This window comes from Ahaetulla prasina, chromosome 2, assembly GCF_028640845.1.
Source record: "Ahaetulla prasina isolate Xishuangbanna chromosome 2, ASM2864084v1, whole genome shotgun sequence".
NCBI classification, from domain to species: Eukaryota; Metazoa; Chordata; class Lepidosauria; order Squamata; family Colubridae; genus Ahaetulla; species Ahaetulla prasina.
In genome coordinates, this window is record NC_080540.1 from 251199008 (window position 1) to 251218506 (window position 19499).

Here is a 19499-nt window from a genome sequence, read left to right on the forward strand (position 1 = left end):
AGTTGTATAGTTACATGAATACTATTTAAAAAGTCTCCATCCAGTGTTACAGAGACAGTTCCTCATGCAACTTTTTCCTCTGCAGTGTGTCCCTAAAATCTCCAGAAGAGATTAAGAGAATCTATTGGCTGGAGACACAGATTTCAGCATAAAATAGTTCAATATTGAACAAGAGAAAGTTTTGCGAGAAAATTTACTCTTTGGAAAGTTGCAAAGAACTTGTGTATTCATTTTTAAACAATTTGATACAATGTAGCCCAGTATAAATCCATTCATTTGTATATAAGTACTATCTGATAAGAAAGAAAGAAAATAATTTTAATATCTTCATAAAGATTAAAATGTATATGAAAAACAAAACGAAAATACTTCTGATTTTACTTCATCATTACACAGTTCTTGAAGTATATTTTATATTCCATTATTTTATTCTCAGATTTTGATGTGTCCGGAACATGAAATGGAAAAAGTAAATATGTACTGTGAAATATGCAGACGACCGGTTTGTCACCTTTGCAAATTGGGTGGTACACATGCAAACCATCGAGTGACTACCATGAGCAGTGCCTACAAAACACTTAAGGTGTCTCCCCTCTTTATTTTTTGGCTGGTTTTGTGTTGCTTAGTGTTACAGAGTGTAAAGTAGCTGCTTTACTGATCCTATATTCAGTGTCATGACATGTTACTAAAACCTGGGTAATTAAAGAGCATCCAGTCTGTTTTGATTCTGACTTATGCGACAATTTTGTGACCAGCAGGCTCAATAATTTTCACCTTCCAAAGTGGGTTATATCTGCAGAATATTAGAAATTTCCTCAGAAATAAAATTGACTTCAACTTTGCTTAAATATCTGTGGTCCTAATCATGTTTTAACATTTAGGCACATTTGAGTATTTCCATCTATAATACAAGGTCATTGCCATAGCTTACAAAATGTTTAATATCCTTGAAGAAGAAGAACATTTAAATTTAATCCGCATCATTGAATACCTTATATTGACTCATGCCATCTGTTCAAATAGATAAATATTTGATGGGACAAGTAACATACGAGATTAGCTCTTGGAACAAAGACAAAGCATGTAATTTGATAATATTTAATATTGGCTTAAGTTGTTTTGGTTCACTGCAGGTTTTAATTGACTTATTGTATACCATATTCTTTTAATAACCTTTTTAATTTGTAAGCAAACAAAGAAGCAGTGAAACAACAAATGTTTCCATATTAGTGAAAGAACATGGTTACCTTTTTTAATGCAGCTATATTTAACATTGGTCCCTACATAGTTTATGCCAAGGCCCATCACATTTCTTTATTCTCATATCATGATTGAACTATGTGCACTTTTAGTTAACTCTAAAACAATTGCTGGGCTTGTAGTTTTGATAGATAATATAGAACGTAGAAATTTATTGAACCGAACTGTCAATCACAAAACAAAAATATTAATGTTCCTTGTATTCACAAATGCAAAAATAGTACTTTACAATCATTTTTAACCATGCAGTATGATTTTTCATAGGATAAACTTTCACAGGATATACACTACCTCATTAGTAAGGAGAGCCATGTGAAAAACCAAATTACAGAGCTTGGTCTTTTAGTGAAAGAAGCTGAGGTAAGTACTATTTATTTTTGCCTTGGGCAAAAAAAAGGGCTACTTTGTGGCTCTTTAATAGTACTAGTATTAATGTGAATTTCTACATAAACAATTTTATTCAAACTAAAATGTTTCTATCCATTATAATTTGACTAATTTATTTCAAGATCTTACATATTGCATTAAAAAACCCCAAAGAGCTACATAGTTTCTGCTTCGTAAATAGGTTTATGCTGTATTAAAAAATTGTGCTACAACTGATCATTCAGTTACTGTATTTGTGACACTTGACTATTAAGTGTATTGCTAGCTATTATGACTATCAAATAAAAATTTGGCTGCTGAGCAGCTAGCATTTAATTTTAGAAAGTCTTATTGAAAATCAGATTAATCATATTCTACAGCTTGGTAATTATATAAAATATTCAGAAAATTATGGCACAATCAACAAGCAGCCAGAGCCAGTGCTAACCCATTTTACAATTTTGTTCAAATTAGAAAAAAATATTATAGGAATGGAGAAAGTGGAAAGTGTCCCTCACCCTGTTTGGCAAAGAAAGCATTCTCTTTGGGGCAAGCTGAGTAGCCTAAGTGGCCTCCCTCTGTTCACTTTTTATCTTGCCCAGAAAAGGAAGTGTTGCAGACTCCTTGTTCTTTGTTACTCTTTGGTATTTGCCCCATGAATGGCCCTGATTGGAAAAATATTTGCTAAATGCCTACATACTGAAGAGGCATCTCTTACCCTTTCCTCCTGAAATAACTCTTGTTATGAAAAGGTAGTTTGTTTTAAATTGCCTTTGAGATTGTGAGATGGAAATATCCATGTTATTATTCTGAAATGCACAGTGAAAATATTTCAATTTTTAAAGAGTTTTGAAAAGCTTCTATTACAAGCGTGTTCTTTTAAAAAATAGTGTTTTTCTATTTTTTTTTCTAGCAGTTTTGTACTACTGTGACCTTGAAACCTAACATTTAATGTAGAGAAGTAATTTAGATGAAGTGTTTCTTCATCCTATATATATTTGTCCTGATTGTCACAGATGTTCTGATGTCTAAAATTTTAAGAGCAATTCTTTGTTTACAACTGTAGTTTGCCATGGTTAATTGCACGTGTAAAGTTGGATTGTAAACTGTACTTCAGAATCATAAAGATGAACAATGCTATTTCAGTGTATCAAATATTTTAACTTATGTTCCTATAGAACAGGGGTGTCAAACTCATGTCGTCACATTGTCACGTGATGTATTGCAACTTCTTTTCCCCTTCGCTAAATTGGGGGGTGGGCGTGGCCATCGTGTGACGCATCTGGTCCGCAGGCCGCAAGTTTGACAGCCCTGCTATAGAAAGAATTCTGGTTTTGTACATCACATTAATCTCACTACCTTCCTTGAAATAGTTCTTGAAACTAATAAAAAAAGATGCTTAAAGTTAATATATTATCCTGCTTTAACTTAAAAAAAACCCCAGTGCAATGGTGAAAGAGCGAAGGAGGAAGCTTCTAATAACTTCGATAAGCTGTTTCATGTTTTGGAGGAAAGGAAAAACACTGCACTTAGAGCTATTGAAGCATCCAAAAATTTAAGAATGGACAAATTGCATTCTCAAATAGAAGAGTATCAGGGACTTCTAGAAAATAACGGCCTAGTGGGATATGCACAAGAAGTTCTCAAAGAAACAGATCCATCCTGTTTTGTTCAAACAGCAAAGCAGCTTCATGATAGGTATGTAATTTATTTCTTTTCAGAGTGGCTTGAATTGTGCGTAATCCACTGCATGTCTCTTTCCCAATTTTCTTTTAGTTGTACTTTTGCAAATCATTTCTCCAATAGTTCCCATTGGTTTGGGATGAATGCAGTGCAAGGGTAACAGGTATAAAAATTAGAAACTTGCCTTATATAAAATATACCTATAGAAGTATATTCTGCTGATGAATGTTCTGCTTTGGACCCAATGATACAATGCAAGATGAGATCTATTACGTTCCTATCTATTTTAATTAGTTTGCACAAGGGAATTTTTGTTGGATTACATTTTACGATCTTAAAAATTTGATCCAATTTATGTGAACTTTAGTTCAGCTGCTAGTGTTGACTAATTTCATTATAAAGTAGGGATTTTCTTTAGTGAAATAATTATTTTTTATTAATTTGCAGTTAGAAGTAAAAAGCAAAGAATCACGTATTTTATGGTTCATGAATGGTATGCATTTATTTTTTATCTGTATTAAAGTATTAAAGGCAATTTGTTAGTGTGTGCATAATATTGGTATTTTTTTCCTGTCTATAGAATTCAGAAAGCTACTGAATCTTTAAAGTGCTTCAGGCCTGCAGCTCAAGCTTCTTTTGAAGACTTTGTTCTTGACACAGAAAAGCAACAGGAAGCTCTTGAAAATATGTGTTTCCATTCAAATGGTAAGTTTAAAGGAAAAAACATTTAACCTCTTCCACCTCAGAAGACTTACAAATACAGTTTGCTCTTGATACAGTATTCCAGTGGTAGTCAACCTGGTCCCTATTGCCCACTAGTGGGCATTCCAGTTTTCATGGTGGGCGGTAAGGGTTTTGTCCAATACTGAAGCCCTTTCCTTTTTTTTTTAATTTAATTAACTTTAAAAAAAAATTTCATAGCATTATTTAAAAACATTTTCATTAGGTTTTGATAAAATTCCCCGTGACAATTTAAATTTCTGAAAATATACTATTTGTATCACCCGCGCATAAGTTTAGTTCACTTTATGTAAGTGAAACTAAATGGTGCTATAGTGTGACTGCAAACAAAAGAGCCTCGTCCCAGAATAGCTCGTTCATCTTCCTCCACACCACCCAGCTGTAACAGACAAGCAGAGCTGGTAGCCAGTGTCCCCCCGAAACCCAATCCACGATGCGCGAGAAGCATGCACAGATTACGATACATGGCGCATTACTGTAGAACTGGTAGGCGGTTAGAAAATTGTACTACTTACAGAGATACAAAAGTGGGCGGTAGGTATAAAAAGGTTTATTACCCATGCAGTATTCAATATTCTTCAAAAGTTGGTTGAACACACACTTATCATCCTCAAATGGGAATTTTGTAGTATACTAAAAATTCTTATAGGAAGAAAAAATTGGTCATTAGATTAGATTAGATTAGATTAGATTAGATTAGAATAGAATAGAATAGAATAGAATAGAATAGAATAGAATAGAATAGAATAGAATAGAATAGAATTTTTTATTGGCCAAGTGTGATTGGACACACAAGGAATTTGTCTTGGTGCATATGCTCTCAGTGTACATAAAAGAAAAGATACCTTCATCAAGGTACAACACTTACCACACTTAATGATAGTCATAGGGTACAAATTTAACACTTAATGATACAACACTTAATGATAGTCATAGGCTACAGTTAAGCAATCAGGAAACAATCAATTACAATGTAAATTTTAAGGATACAAGCAACAAAGTTACAGTCATAAGTGGAAGGAGATGGGTGATGGGAATGATGAGAAGATTAATAGTAGTGCAGATTTAGTAAATAGTTTGACAGTGTTGAGGGAATTATTGGTTTAGCAGAGTGATGGCGTTTGGGAAAAAACTGTTCTTGTGTCTAGTTGTTCTGGTGTGCAGTGCTCTATAGCATCGTTTTGAGGGTAGGCGTTGAAACAGTTTATGTCCAGGATGTGAGGGGTCTGTAAATATTTTCACAGCCCTCTTTTTGATTTGTGCAATATACAGGTCCTCAATAGAAGGCAGATTGGTAGCAATTATTTTTTCTGCAGTTCTAATGATCCTCTGAAGTCTGTGTCCGTCTTGTTGGGTTGCAGAACCAAACCAGACAGTTATAGAGGTGCAGATGACAGACTCAATAATTCCTCTGTAGAACTGGATCAGCAGCTTCTTGGGCTTTCTAAGTTGGCGCAGAAAGAATATTCTTTGTTGTCCTTTTTTGATGACGTTTTTGATATTAGCTGTCCATTTTAGATCTTGCGATATGGTAGAACCTAGAAATTTGAAGGTTTCTACTTTTGATACTGTGTTGTCTAGTATTGTGAGAGGTGGAAGTGTGGAAGGGTTTCTCCTAAAGTCTACCACCATTTCTACGGTTTTGAGTGTGTTCAGTTCCAGATTGTTCTGGTTGCACCATGAGGCTAGACGTTCAACCTACCGTCTGTATGCAGATTCATCATTGTCTTGAATGAGACAGATCACTGTTGTGTCATCTGTGAACTTCAGTAGTTTAACAGATTGATCGTTAAGAGATGCAGTCATTGGTATACAAAGAGAAGTAGGGAGAGCACACAGTCTTGGGGGTGGTGGGCTGTACTAATTGTACAGGTATCTGATGTGATTCTGCTTAGCTTCACCTGCTGCTTCCTGTTTGTTAGGAAGCTTGTGATCCACTTACAAGTCTGTTCAGGTACCTGTAGCTGGTTTAGCTTAGTTAGAAGAGTGTCTTGAATGATGGTGTTGAATGCTGAGCTAAAGTCTACAAAGAGGACCCTTGCATAGGTCTTAGGATATTACTATCATCTCTTAGCCTGAGTTCATATATAGTATTTGAATGGGTGTACAGTAGAATGGTCAATGGATAAGAGCAGAAAAATTGAAGAAAGAGACAGAGGGATTAATTCTGGCTGCACAACAAAATTTCAAATCCAGTCTAAACATCTGCTTGACTGTGGGACCAATACAAAGATAATAAAATAGAAAACATAGTACCATAACACTAATTTTAACATTGATTATGCCACAATCAATCTACAATGACCATCTGGAAGAGATATTTTCCAGTCTTTTGGAAGAATGGGCAGGTTGATCCTCAGGTCAATGAACAGAATATTCCACTGGAAGGGAATCCTACAGAAAATGCTTGCCCCTATTTGTTACGTCTCATGGGTAATGGGATGAAGGGGACCCATAGCAGGTGTTATCTGGCCATCTATGCAGGAAGGCCAAATTTTTGTGTAATGTTTGTTGCAAGGGAGAAGTTGGTATGTTATGAGCAGGACTATGGTTTGGTGAGGATAATATGTGTGGGTAAGTAACCTACAAAAAGGTCCTTTGGTTCGTTTCTGGTTCTCAAAAATGATGCCCACTCGAGAATTGAACACACCTAAATTTGGCTGGATAGGCTGGATGAAGACAACAACACTCGACTGAGGTGATGTAAACATGTTTTGCTCTTCTTCTCTCCTTAATGTTATGAATATATATATATATAAATGTATTTATCCTCTATCAGTATTTTTATATATTAACACCTTGTATGTTTAATGCAGGGAATGATATACCAGAAATCAGTGAGGAACGGAGCAAAATGTATAACAAAGCTTTGATCTGTTGGGATCATCCACAGAAAACAGGTTCAGCTGATACTTACATACTTGAATATCGCAAGCTTAATAAAGAAGAGGCTAATACAGCATGGCAAGAAATTGAAGTCTGCAATAAGAGTGAAGTAATTTCTGACCTTGACACAAACAGTACCTATGCCTTTAGGGTCAGAGGATATAAAGGATCTATCTGTAGCCCATGGAGCAGAGAACTTATCTTACATACACCACCAGCTCCAGGTACAATAAAAAATATACACATTATACTTTTGTCCCTGTTCTCTTGTTGCAATTAGTGAAACCGAAGAGTGTTAGGTATAAATTTAAACAATCGTACTTAAGTCTACATAACAGAATTTAGATGATATCCACAGATTCTCGTCAGTCTTTAAGTTGCCTTAATGAGGTATAAGATGCCATGATATATGACTGTACTGAGATTATTGAATATTTAAATCAAAAGGAGGAAAGTATTTTTAGTATCTGAATATAAAGTAATACTTGTTTTTAGAGAAAAAAGAATTCTTCAGCAATTTAGATAAAAGCAGAAATTAAATAGTTTGACTACTTGGTTTACTGTCCATTTTCTAATAATGCATCAGAAGAAACTTTGACAAAAATTATAACATATTCTTGAGATTCGTTACCAACAGCAGTTACTTTAAAATACTATTCAAAGTATATAGTCTGCCTGTCTTGTCTGTCTGTCTCTATCTATCTCCATCCATCCTTCCATCCATCTTGCTAGCCTTCAAATTACAACTCTAATAGGACCGGGATTGCCATTACTAAACAATAAAGTGTAACATCACTGCATTGCTTAGTGACAGCAATCCAGGTAGTTAAGATGCACAAATAGTTAAGCAGGAAACAGAAGAGGTAAGGAATGCAGGGGTGCTGCAAAGGGGTGAGGAAGGACTGACACAGGTTGCAGTGAATTGGGGGAAGTGGGGTTGGTGCTGCACGAATTCAGACGGAGAAAGATGATGCATGTGTGCAAGTTCAGTGAGGCTGGAGAAAAAGAGTACGAAGTGCATATGTAGGAAGTGCAGAAAGACAGGGCAAGTGAGTGTGGAGACCATGTAAATATATGAGTGCAGGGAGGTCAGAAAAAGAGAGCATGGTGTATGTGTGCGATTGCAGGAAGATCAAGGAAAAAGGAAAATGAGTATGGTGGTACATATATATGCATTGTGCGTGCATAGCAGGGAGGACATGGAAAGAGAGTGTAGAGTGTGTGTGATTCCAGGGAAGCTGTAGAAAGGGTTTGGGATGCATGTAGGTGTAGGGAGGCCATCTAAAAAGAGCAGAAGATGTGTATGAATGGAGGGTGGGGTACATGCAAACAAAGAAAGGTGGAGGGGAGACTTTCCCCAGCAATTTGTGACTTTCTGTTGACTTTGCTTGGGGGAAGCCAACAGAGAAGGACACAGATGATAATCATGTGACTATGGGATGCTGGATCTAGTTGAAAGTGTGAACTGTTTGCCAGGTACTGGAACCATGGGGACACTGCAACAGCCAGAACTTTAAGGACCAATTGTAAGACCCTTCAGCATTATAGTTTCCCAAGGTCACTAAATGAATTGCGGTAACTCAAGACTGTCTGTATTCTTTAGAACTTTTTGTTGTTCCCTCTAATACTTTTCTGGATTTTATTTTGATATTATTGTTTATACATGTTAAGCCTCCCAGAGTCATGGAATTGGGTAGTCTAGAAATTTTGGGAAAGAGAGAAGTTTATTATCCTCCTCTTTAGGATATTTTCTGAAGCTATAATTCTACTAACTGGTTATTCATTTTTAGTTTTCAGTTTTCTTTTGGATGACAAATGTGGCTACAATAGTGAACGTCTTCTGCTAAATGCAAGAAGAAATGTTGTGGAAAGCAGAGCTGGGTTTCCTCTGCTTTTGGAAGCTGAACGTATCCAACAAGGCTGTTATACTGCCCTAGATTACATTATTGGAGATACTGGTGTTGTGAAAGGAAAGCATTTCTGGGCTTTCCATGTAGAACCCTATTCATATCTTGTGAAAGTAGGAGTTGCATCTGATGTTAAGATCCAAGAATGGTTTCACAATTCTCGTGAACAAAGTAGCCCCAGGTAAGTAATCATTTTCTATTGTTTTCATATTTTTTTTAAGTTCTGCTGTTGTAATTTAATAGTTTAGCATTTATCCATTAGGTCAAATGCATTAATTGGATGTTAATATGGAAGATAATATTTTCGATAATGATCTGCATCTAAAGAAATACGGAACCATTTTTTCACGCCCAGAGGAATTTTAGTCTGTGTATGTCAAATGGATTACAACATGCTTTCATTGAATTGAAAGTTCCAAAAGCAGCTTCATGATCTTTTGATGGAAGAAGTCTAGCAGACTTCAATAACAACAAGAACAGCAACAATAATCCTTGAGGGCTACATCTAGGGTCTTAGCCATTACATATCATAATGTTAAGATACTTAAAATAGACATACTTAAGTATATTATTAACAAAATATGTAGATACTTCCCTCAAGTTAAGAGATTTATAATTTTATATATAGTATGCACACGTTAAATCCATTGTGCCATGATTTTGAGAAATGTGACAATTGGAATATGTTGTTTACTTAGGATTTATTTATTTATTTAGTTATTAAATTTGTTTGCTGCCTATCTCGAGGCAACTCTATTAATAGGATAAAGAAAATGTATTTGATAACAATCAGAATACTTCATGGAATGTAGAAAAGAATACATCTAGCTCAGGGGTGTCAAACTCAAGGCCTGGGGACCGGATGGGGCCTGCGAGGTGCTTAGATCTGGTCCTCGGGGCTGCCCTGGAAACAGTGAAGGACTGGCCTGCAGTGCCTCTGCCAATGAAAATGGAGTTGACAGTGCTGTCCGCGCCCTCCTGAGCTCTGTTTTCACTGGCAGAGGGTTGCAGGAGGCTGTCGCAGCCAAAAACGGAGCTCCCGAGGGCCGCGGAAGGTTCTGCCAACTCCGTTTTCACTGGCAGAGGGTTGTAGAAGGCCATCACAGCCGAAAACAGTTTGGAAGCCCATTTTTGCTGGCAGAGCATTTGAGCCACCAAAGGCGTCCCTGACATGAGTGATGTTGAACTGACCATGCCAACCCTGGCCACACCCACCCTGGCCCCCCAAGGTGAAACACAACCCTGATGCGGCCCTCAATGAAATTGAGTTTGATACCCCTGATCTAGCTGAAAGAAATGTAAATAGATCACTTCTAAAGCTGTAGGTTAGAAGTAAGACATGAAATTTAAATCATATAAAAGGCAATCTGAGAGCAAGCTAATCTAAGATAGAAAAAAAATGTGGCTTTGTAAGAGTTATCCACTCTTGAAAAATCATGATACCCTCTCCCTTTTATGTATTCCCTGAGCCACAGGTTCATCCAGTTGTACTTAGATTACTGTATTTTTCGTCTATAAGACACACTTTCTCACCACCACCCCCAAAGTGGGTGGAAATGTCTCTGCGTCTTATACAGCAAATGTTGCCGAAGATCCACCCACCCACCACCCCACACCCTTTGGCCATTTTTGGCCTCCACGTGCTCTGTTTTTGGCCTCTGCACACTGCGTTTTCAGCCTTCACGCAGCCCGTTTTTGGCCCATTCCAGGCGGTGGGGATTGTTGCCACTGCCTATCACCTTTGCTGCCGGTGATAGGCAGCAGCGATGATAGGCAGTGGCAGTGCCTGCTGCCAGAACAAGCCAAAAATGGGATGCGCAGAGGCTGAAAACGGGATGCGTGAAGGCGGCAATAGGCAATGGCGATCCCCGTAGCCTGGAACAGCTGATCGGCGGTATTCTGGTAGGCCGATCCAACCGCCAATCAGTTGCTTGTGCTAAATCGGGCTGCAATAATGTGCTGAAGCTGACCAGGCTGTTTGTTGCAAAGATGCTAGCCAGATGAATACCGATGGATGCTAGGAGGCAGAGGCAGTATTTTTTTCTTGTTTTCTTCCCCAAAAGCTAGGTGCTTCTTATGGTCCGGAGCATCTTATAGTGTAAAAAATATAGTATCTTAAGTGTGTATTTTGATCTTGTGAAAAATTAGATCTAGAATCTGAAACTTGCATCATACTGATATTTTCTTATAATCTAAGGCAGGGGTGCCCAACCCCTGGGCTGCCGACCAGTATCAGTCTGCAGCCTGTTGGAAATTGGGCCATGCAAATGGCAGATGAGTGCACAAAGCTTATTCGTGCATGCACTGGACCTAGCTTGTCCACGTGAAACCATCCTCCTGCCATTACCCACTGCTGCCACTGGTCCATGGAGCCAGAAAGATTGAGAACTGTGATCTGAAAGAAGTCAGTTGAGGCAATAAAGTGAAATGAGTCAGTTGCAAAGCATCTGAATTTTGAGCACGTGACCATGGAGATATTACAACAGTCGTAAGTGTGGAAAGCTGTCATAAATCACGGTTTTTGGGCTGTTATAACTTCAAATGGTCACTAAGTGAACTGTTGTAAATTGAGGGTTACTTGTATTAGACAGGGTAGATTAGAGGATTCGAAGTGCCATACACACTGATCCTGCTGGCACACTGTAGTTGAGATGAGCACTGGATGGGGGTGGATTGCTTCTTATTTCATGATTCCCCCCTCCCCCCAAAGAGTTTACACTGAAATAGTGTTGCAGCCAGATTGCATCCCCAACATGATTGTATTTGCAATTCATCTGGAAAGAGCATTTTGATCAGTTAAATGTTCTAATAAGTTAGAATCCTTTCTAGGGTGTTTAATATTTAATAAAGCACACACAACTTACCTTTATTTATTATTCTCTCCTACAAGCACATTGTGATATTGTACAGAACAATATTTTTAAAGACAAAACCATATTGTGTGAACATTGTGCTGAAGTCTGAAAAATTCACTGAAAACCTGAGTATTGTGGCATGACTAGTATTTCTTTTTCAGATACGAACAAGACAGTGGTCATGACAGTGGGAGTGAAGACATCTTTGCTGAGTCCTTGCAGCCTTTTACATTAATAACTATAGGCATGAAAAAAATGTTTATTCCTAAGGCATCATCTGCTTCAGCTGCGCCCAAAGATTGTGTGAACAGAGTTCTTCCCATGCCATCAAATATTGGAATCTGCCTTGACTGTGACAAAGGCAACATTGGATTCTATGATGCAGATCGAATGAAGTGTCTTTATGAACGGCCAGTGGAATGCTCTGGTAAAATGTATCCAGCTTTTGCATTAATGGGGAGCTCAGGAATTCATCTAGAAGAAACGATTGCAGCGAAATACCTACAATATCAGGATGAAGACATTTAATACCCAAGGACCCACCTTTAGCTTTGTGTCTTAATTACATCATAACTCCAAGTGCATCTGCTGCACCCCCTGCTTTCGAGTCTGTTTTTCTTTTGTTTTTTAATTGCAGAAAAAAAACATCTCTACTAAATGTCTAGTGTCCAGAAAACTGTACCTGAAGACCTCTTTGAACTGTGGTGTTTTTTTTTTGTCTTATAGACCTTGGATACTCAGATTAGCACCCTCATTGCCTTTTATAAACTGGAAACCTGCCAGTCTGTTTAAATCCTTATTTCTGATATTGCCTCCATTTACATTCCATTTTTAAACAAATGGAAGTAGGCTCTTCTTGTAATTATAGATTTATTCACTTCAGAAGGAGCTAATTTTGACTATCCTGAGTGGTCAAGTGTGTCTCAGAAACTGTCTTTGCATCAGAGCAAAGTGCTTTGTGAATCCAAGCTATGAGCGAATTGGTAGCATTTAGGAGATGGATAATGAATCACAGTTACTGTGTCTCACATAGATTTATTGTGATTCATAAAACTGATTTTTAAAACTGGTGCAGTGATTAAAAGCAGGTTCTTATGTGTTTTTTTCAGTATTTTAGGTTGTCTCCTATATGCTTTTATTTAATATATGTTTAAATAAGTGCAATTTTTCATCAAACCTTGGTGTTAAACCTCTGCATATGTGACTTGTGTGGAGGGTGGGGGGATAAAATGCAGACACAATTTGGATTTTATATTTTTCTTTAAGAAAATGTTTTGGCACATTTAATTCTTTATAAAATTAAGGCAGTCAGTGTGTTTAGAATAAAAGCACTGATAAATTTAGTTTGAAACACTTTCACCTTAAGGTATCATCAATCTAAACTTCTTAGCTAAAAAGCAATCCATACAAAATAGTCTAAAGCTCCATATAATCTTCTTAAGTGTGTAAAAAAAAATTGCTTCATGTTTGTGAAGCTTTGCACTTCAGGTCATAGGGTTTTTAATTTGTTTTACATAAATAGATGTGTGTAGTCCATTTTATGTGTTAAATACTGTTTCAAAAAATATCAACTATGCAGTAGTACACAAGATCTGGTAAGCACTAGTTACTCTGAATCAAATAATAATAACCCAAAAGATTAATTTAAACTTTTTTATTTATAACGTGATAATTATTTATTTACAGTGAAGTGATATTCTGCTTAAAGTCAGTTTAATTAATGCCATCAATTTAATCTACCCAATGGATTTGAACATTTTTTCTGCCTTTACGCACTCTACTGTTTGAATTAAAAATAATAATTTGTGCTGGGAAATAGTAGAATATTCAGGGCCTCCTGAATGCAAAAAGTGGTGCTTTTCTTTAGTTTAAGGGACCAGAAAAATACCTAGCCATGTGGTGTACAAAAATGGGGGGGAGGGGCGGGAGGAAAGGAAAAATAAACAATTTTATTTTCTGCACTTTACATACAGACTAAGCTAAACCTTATGTGGATTACTTGCAATATAGCTGCTATAACTAACAAGAAAGTTGGTAACCACTCCATAATGAGTGAACTCTAGGCAAAGGTACATCATGGAGATTGTTTTTTACAAAATAATTTTTGAAGCTTTAATAACAACCCATAAGGCCTTGTTTTGAAGATATTGTGAAGTGGAAATGTAACATTTCTGAAGATTTTCTCAGTTTTGTTTTCTAATAAAAATAACAAATAAAATGTCTCTTTCTTCTTATATTTGAACCTGGTTACTATGTTGCTGTTATGAGAAAATTGAAAATCTATAATTTGTGTCCCATCTTTTCAATTAATACCAATAGTGAAAAAATCTAGGACTTGCAGCTACTAGTAAAAATTTCCTAATGAAGTTTGGGATTATTTTAACCCAAATTCTGCTTTCAAATCCTTGATAATGCAATACTGTAAGGTCTTCTGTGTATATAGTACTAATTGTAAATGATTCACTAGTTTAGTTTATTTATGAATAAAAATTGTTTAGCTTTTTAAGTTGTACACTATAGAATAGAATGGAATGGAATAGAATAGAACTTTATTATCACTTTAAATGTACACTAATCAGTATACATTAAAATGAAATTTTGTTGCATTCCGCTTTCAAAAGATAACCATTATGCATATACCCAAATACACAGACCAATTTAGCACAGAAACATCACATAGTTCAAATGTATACATTTACATGGCGAAAAAAAAGAATCCTGCAAATTTACGAGACAGATGGCATAAGGAACAAAGCTATTATAGAATCTAGTAGTCCTGCTATAAATACATTGAAACCTCCTCCCAGTGGGGAGCAACAGAAACAGACCGTGAAGTGGGTATGTGGGATCTTTAACAATGCTTCGAGCTCTAAGCAAATAGCGCTTATAAGCAGTATCCTGACTAATGGGGGAAGCGAGTTTCCTATAATCTCGGCTGTCCTTTCCATTCTTTCTATGGACCTATCTGAGGCACTGGTACCACCAAACCAGTGATAGTTTATTGTTATGTGCCCTTAATTCTTCACTTTACTTAGATGTATTTAAGCCCCTTTACCCTTATAGAGCAGATAATGATTGAAATTTCAGGGTATCTTCAGTCATATATTCTGAGTCACTTTTGCCATGAATGGGTTGTATGGTGGTGGCCTCCATGATGCCCTCCCTTATTTAGGAGATGCCTACTATAATATCCTTTGGTTTTCTTTCTACTAGCTGCTAGAATAATACAACTTATTATTGTGTCTCATTCCAATTGGCTGGATTTCAGTTGTTACAATTGCTATGTTGCAATTTTATTATGGTAGTTCAAGTTCAATACTGTATGCTAGTTTAAGAACAGTCGTTAACCTGTAGTGTTTCTAATATCAACTGGCAATACATGTTGGTTCATTGTTGAATAGCAACACTATTTACTACCCTTAAAATTAAAATCTGCTTTTCTCAGAGATAACATATTAAAAGTACATTATATATACTAATATTTTGGGTCAGCATTCATCAAAAACATGTCAATCACCATACAACTAATAACTAAAGTAATACTCATGTCTGTTAACAAGTGTCTGGAATCACTGTACTGTATAGATAACACCTAGCACTCACAGCATTCGTAACAGGAAGGAGAATGTTCACAAAATAGTTAGGCAAGGTGCTTTAAATTTGGAGTGCTCTTACAAACTTTGACAATAGCAAATAGGATAAATGGAAGGTAAAACAATGCTTGTCCCCTATTAACAACTTGAGAAAATATTTGTTGGGTGGGGAATATGGGCAGTCGCTGGGTTAAGAATGAATTATGTTCTCTAACTCTGCCTTTAATAAGTAAAAAAAAAATTTTTATACGAAACATCCGTGAAGGAAATTCAAATAGCTGTCTAAATTGTAACCAATTAAGAAGATAGCTATAAATGTGAATGCTTAGGCATGACCTGTGTAATTTGAATTTTCTCTATACTCTGCATCAAAGGACTAATCAAGCAGTAATTGACTATGCTAAATTATTGTAACAGAGTATGTTAGTGTAATTCAAAACAACCCTACGTAAACACGTCCAGAACAATACAGTTATTCTATGCTGAATTTTTTCTAATCTCATACTAATGTGTTCACAAGAGATAACACAGTGCACGTTACTAATTCTACTTTTAGAAAACTGTATGATGAACAGATAACTACAACAACTATAATCCAGGTGTCATTCAAAACTTTTCACATTCAATAGTGCAATTCCTTAGGATAGATTAATGGCCAATCCAATCCACAGACAAAGGGAACAAGCTTCAAAGAGTTCTGAATATTATCCTATGGCTATTAGTCTGCTAAAGGAATGTTTCACTGTTAGAGCTTCTTCCTGCTGTCCTTCAAATCTGCTCTTCAGAATATTATTTATTTATTTGGAAATTTTATATTGCCACCTACTCGCTCACAACAATTCAGGGCGGCTTACAGGAAATTCCTGTAATTCCTCAAGGATCCAGTTCATTTTTGTCTGATTAGAAATAAATTATCCTAAATTCATAAAGCTTTTCAGTCTGTTCAGGTGAAAGAAGCAGAGTCAGGATAGATTGTATGCCACCTAGAGTTCTTGTGAGATGAATGGCTAGGTACATTTGATGAATGAATAAATAAATAAAATGGATACCATCTCATGGTACTGCTGTTGGGCCAACAATTCAGGAACTGTTATGTGATATAGAATAGAATAGAATACAATTTCTAATTGGCCAAGTGTGATTGGACACACAAGGAATTTGTCTTGGTGCATATGCTCAGTGTACATAAAAGAAAAGATACCTTCATCAAGTTACAACATTTACAACACAAATGATGGTCAATATATCAATATAAATCATAAGGATTGCCAGCAACAAAGTTACAGTCATACAGTCATAAGTGGAAAGAGATTGGTGATGGGAACGATGAGAAGATTAATAGTAGTGCAGATTTAGTAAATAGTTTGACAGTGTTGAGTGAATTATTTGTTTAGCAGAGCGATGGCCTTCGGGAAAAAACTGTTCTTGTCTCTAGTTGTTCTGTTGTGCAGTGCTCTATAGCGTCGTTTTGAGGGTAGGAGTTGAAACAGTTTATGTCCTGGATGTGAGGGATCTAAATATTTTCTATTTTCAATAATTTTTATTTCCATTTTCCAACATCATATTTATGTACAAACTATTATCCATCATTAATCATTATTTTTTATTTATAACTGATTCAGGCCTGCCCGATTGCCACTTCCTTTCTACACAACCTCCCTCTCTACCCTCTACTACTTTCCCTCTCTACCCTCTACTACTTTCCCATCCTTCATCTCCTTCACTTTACTACTTCCTCTCCTCCTTCTCCACTCCTCCCTTCTTCCACCCTTCTTCCACCCTATCTAACCTTCTTATTCCCCTCCTCCTTCTCTACTCTTTCCTGCCTACTTTCTTCCCTCCTTCTACTCCTCTCTCCTTTTCTTCCTGAAATGGCAGTCGAGCATCCCCAATATCATTTTAATTTTTTTTTTTTAATTTCATATCTTCAAAAATTACTGTACATTAATAATCAATCCATGTATCATTTCCCCCCCTTCCCCCCCTCCTCCCCCTTCCCCCCCCCCCAGACTTCCCAGAGCAAATACCGGGTATTATAACCAACAATCACAAGCTAAAGTATGCAAAATATACATAACCTCCCACCTTTAAAAATTTAAAACTTTAGATCCCCTCACATTAAGAATAAAAAGATAGGAAAGAATAATAAAAAAAAAAAGAAAAGAAAAGAAGCAGTACCAACTTCACATATTACTTCTTCTTACAGTTCATTTTTAAAATTAATCCATCTTCTCAAATTCAATTTTTTTTTCCACTTGTATATTCCTTCAAATTTCATAAGTCCATTTCTCAAATTACAGTCCATCTTCTCGAACTCAAATTTTTATCACTTATATATTTCTTCAGTTGCCATAACATTTAATGTCCGTTCTTCTTACAGTCCATTTTAAAAATTAGTCCATCTTCTAAAGTTCAATTTTTTTTTCACCCACTTATATATTCCTTCAAATTTCATAAGTCCATTTCTTAAATTACAATCCAGCTTCTCAAATTCAAATTTTCATCACTTATATATTTCTTCAATTGTCGTAAGATTTAATATCCAATCTTCCAATACTACTCCATCAATCAAATATCATTTCAAATAAAATCTCTCAAATATAATATTTCCAGCTTAACTTCATAACTTTTACTATCTATAAACGTATCAATTAAAATAAATAATCATTTAAACTACATCCACAATATAACAGTAAGCAGTTAAAATCATTACATCCACATTATCTAAATTCATAAATTTCACTTTCCATCCTTCACAATTGAATAATATCATCCCATAGATTTATACCATACAAATAGCAAATAACAAAATCCTATAATTTATATCCTAAACAAATCAATTCCAAAAATTAACCATAATCATCATATTCACATCTTAAACATTCCTCCCCTCTCCCATTCTATTTTGCATCATTTCCAAACCAGTTAACTTAGCATCTAACAACAAAGGATTCCCACTCTTTAAAACATTAATATAAATATGTCTCGCTTTCATAACTGAATTAAGAAAATACTTTCTACCTCTAAAATTCAGTGACAAACCCATTGGGACTTCCCATCTAAAATATATCTGATATTTCTTAAGCTCATCCACCAAAAAAGCAAATTCTCTTCTGTTTCTTAACATTTTAGGGGGAATTTCCTTCATCATTTTTATATCTTGTCCCAATATCTGAAATTTATTTTTATAAAAGGCTTGCAAGATTTCATGCCTAACCTTTTAGTTGTAAAATAAATAACCACATCCCTAGGTACTCTATTTTGTCTTGCCCACCAAGAATTAACACGATAAATTCTTTCAATATTAATCTCAAAATCTTCTGGCTTCACACCCTTTATCTGTGCAAAGGCTTGCGTAAAATCTCCTTTAAATTTTCCTTCCTATTTTGTTTCAACCCCCTCACCCTTATAGCATATTCCATTAATCTATATTGTAATATTACTCTTTCTTCATCTGCCCTATCTACCTTTGCCTTTATATCTTCCATCTTATTATCTAAGTTCCAATTGTTTTGATTTTTTTGAATATCTTCTATTTTCCTTTGCAGCTCTAAATTAGTTTTATTAAATTCTGCAAGATCGTCCTGCATCTGAATACAAGAACTTAATATTTGCGCAATTGCATCCTTTACCATTTTCATTTCCCTCTTCTGCTCTTCCACCATTTCCTTAAAATCCAACATCTCTTTCTCTATTTCATCAAATTTTTGATCTATTTCTAAAAAATGACTCTCCAAAAACTCCTGTAAAAAATTTCTTACTTCCTTTTTGATTTCTTCTTTTAATTTTTGAATCTGAGCTGAAGAAATTTCAGCTGAAATTTCAAAGTTTTTAATAACTTTTGGCACTATTTGCTTAAAGGCCATTTAAAAAAAAAAAAAAGGGTAGCTTAATAATAAACCAAAAAAAAGAAAGAAGAAAAAATTTTAAAAGAAAATTTCAAAAAAACCCTATCTTTTAAGTCTATAATCCCAAGGAAGATGAAAAAATATAAACCATAAGATTCTCATTTCTTCCAGTTAGTCAGTATCTTCCTATATATCTTCTTTTTCAGCACACTTTTGGCACTATTTGCTTAAAAGCCATTTAAAATATATATAACAAGTCAAGCCCAAAAAGAGAAAAAATATAAATCATAAAATTCTCATATCTTCCGTTTAGTCAGTATGTTTCTATGTATCTTCTTTCTTCTACTTCAACACTAGCTG

The 19499-nt window shown here is 35.6% G+C and overlaps 1 protein-coding gene across 2 annotated transcripts in view; it reads left to right on the forward strand.

The window, feature by feature from the left end:
* Positions 1–13920, forward strand: part of TRIM36 (tripartite motif containing 36) — a 52542-nt gene extending 38622 nt beyond the window's left edge. For both annotated transcript variants that reach the window (XM_058172418.1, XM_058172419.1), the window contains exons 4-10: positions 437–583; positions 1525–1620; positions 3071–3324; positions 3890–4014; positions 6867–7160; positions 8727–9024; positions 11860–13920. In XM_058172418.1, the coding sequence (XP_058028401.1) occupies positions 437–583; positions 1525–1620; positions 3071–3324; positions 3890–4014; positions 6867–7160; positions 8727–9024; positions 11860–12226 (1581 nt within the window). In that variant the 3' untranslated portion in view covers positions 12227–13920. The remainder of the gene's footprint in view (positions 1–436; positions 584–1524; positions 1621–3070; positions 3325–3889; positions 4015–6866; positions 7161–8726; positions 9025–11859) is intronic.
* Positions 13921–19499: the final 5579 nt, after the last annotated feature.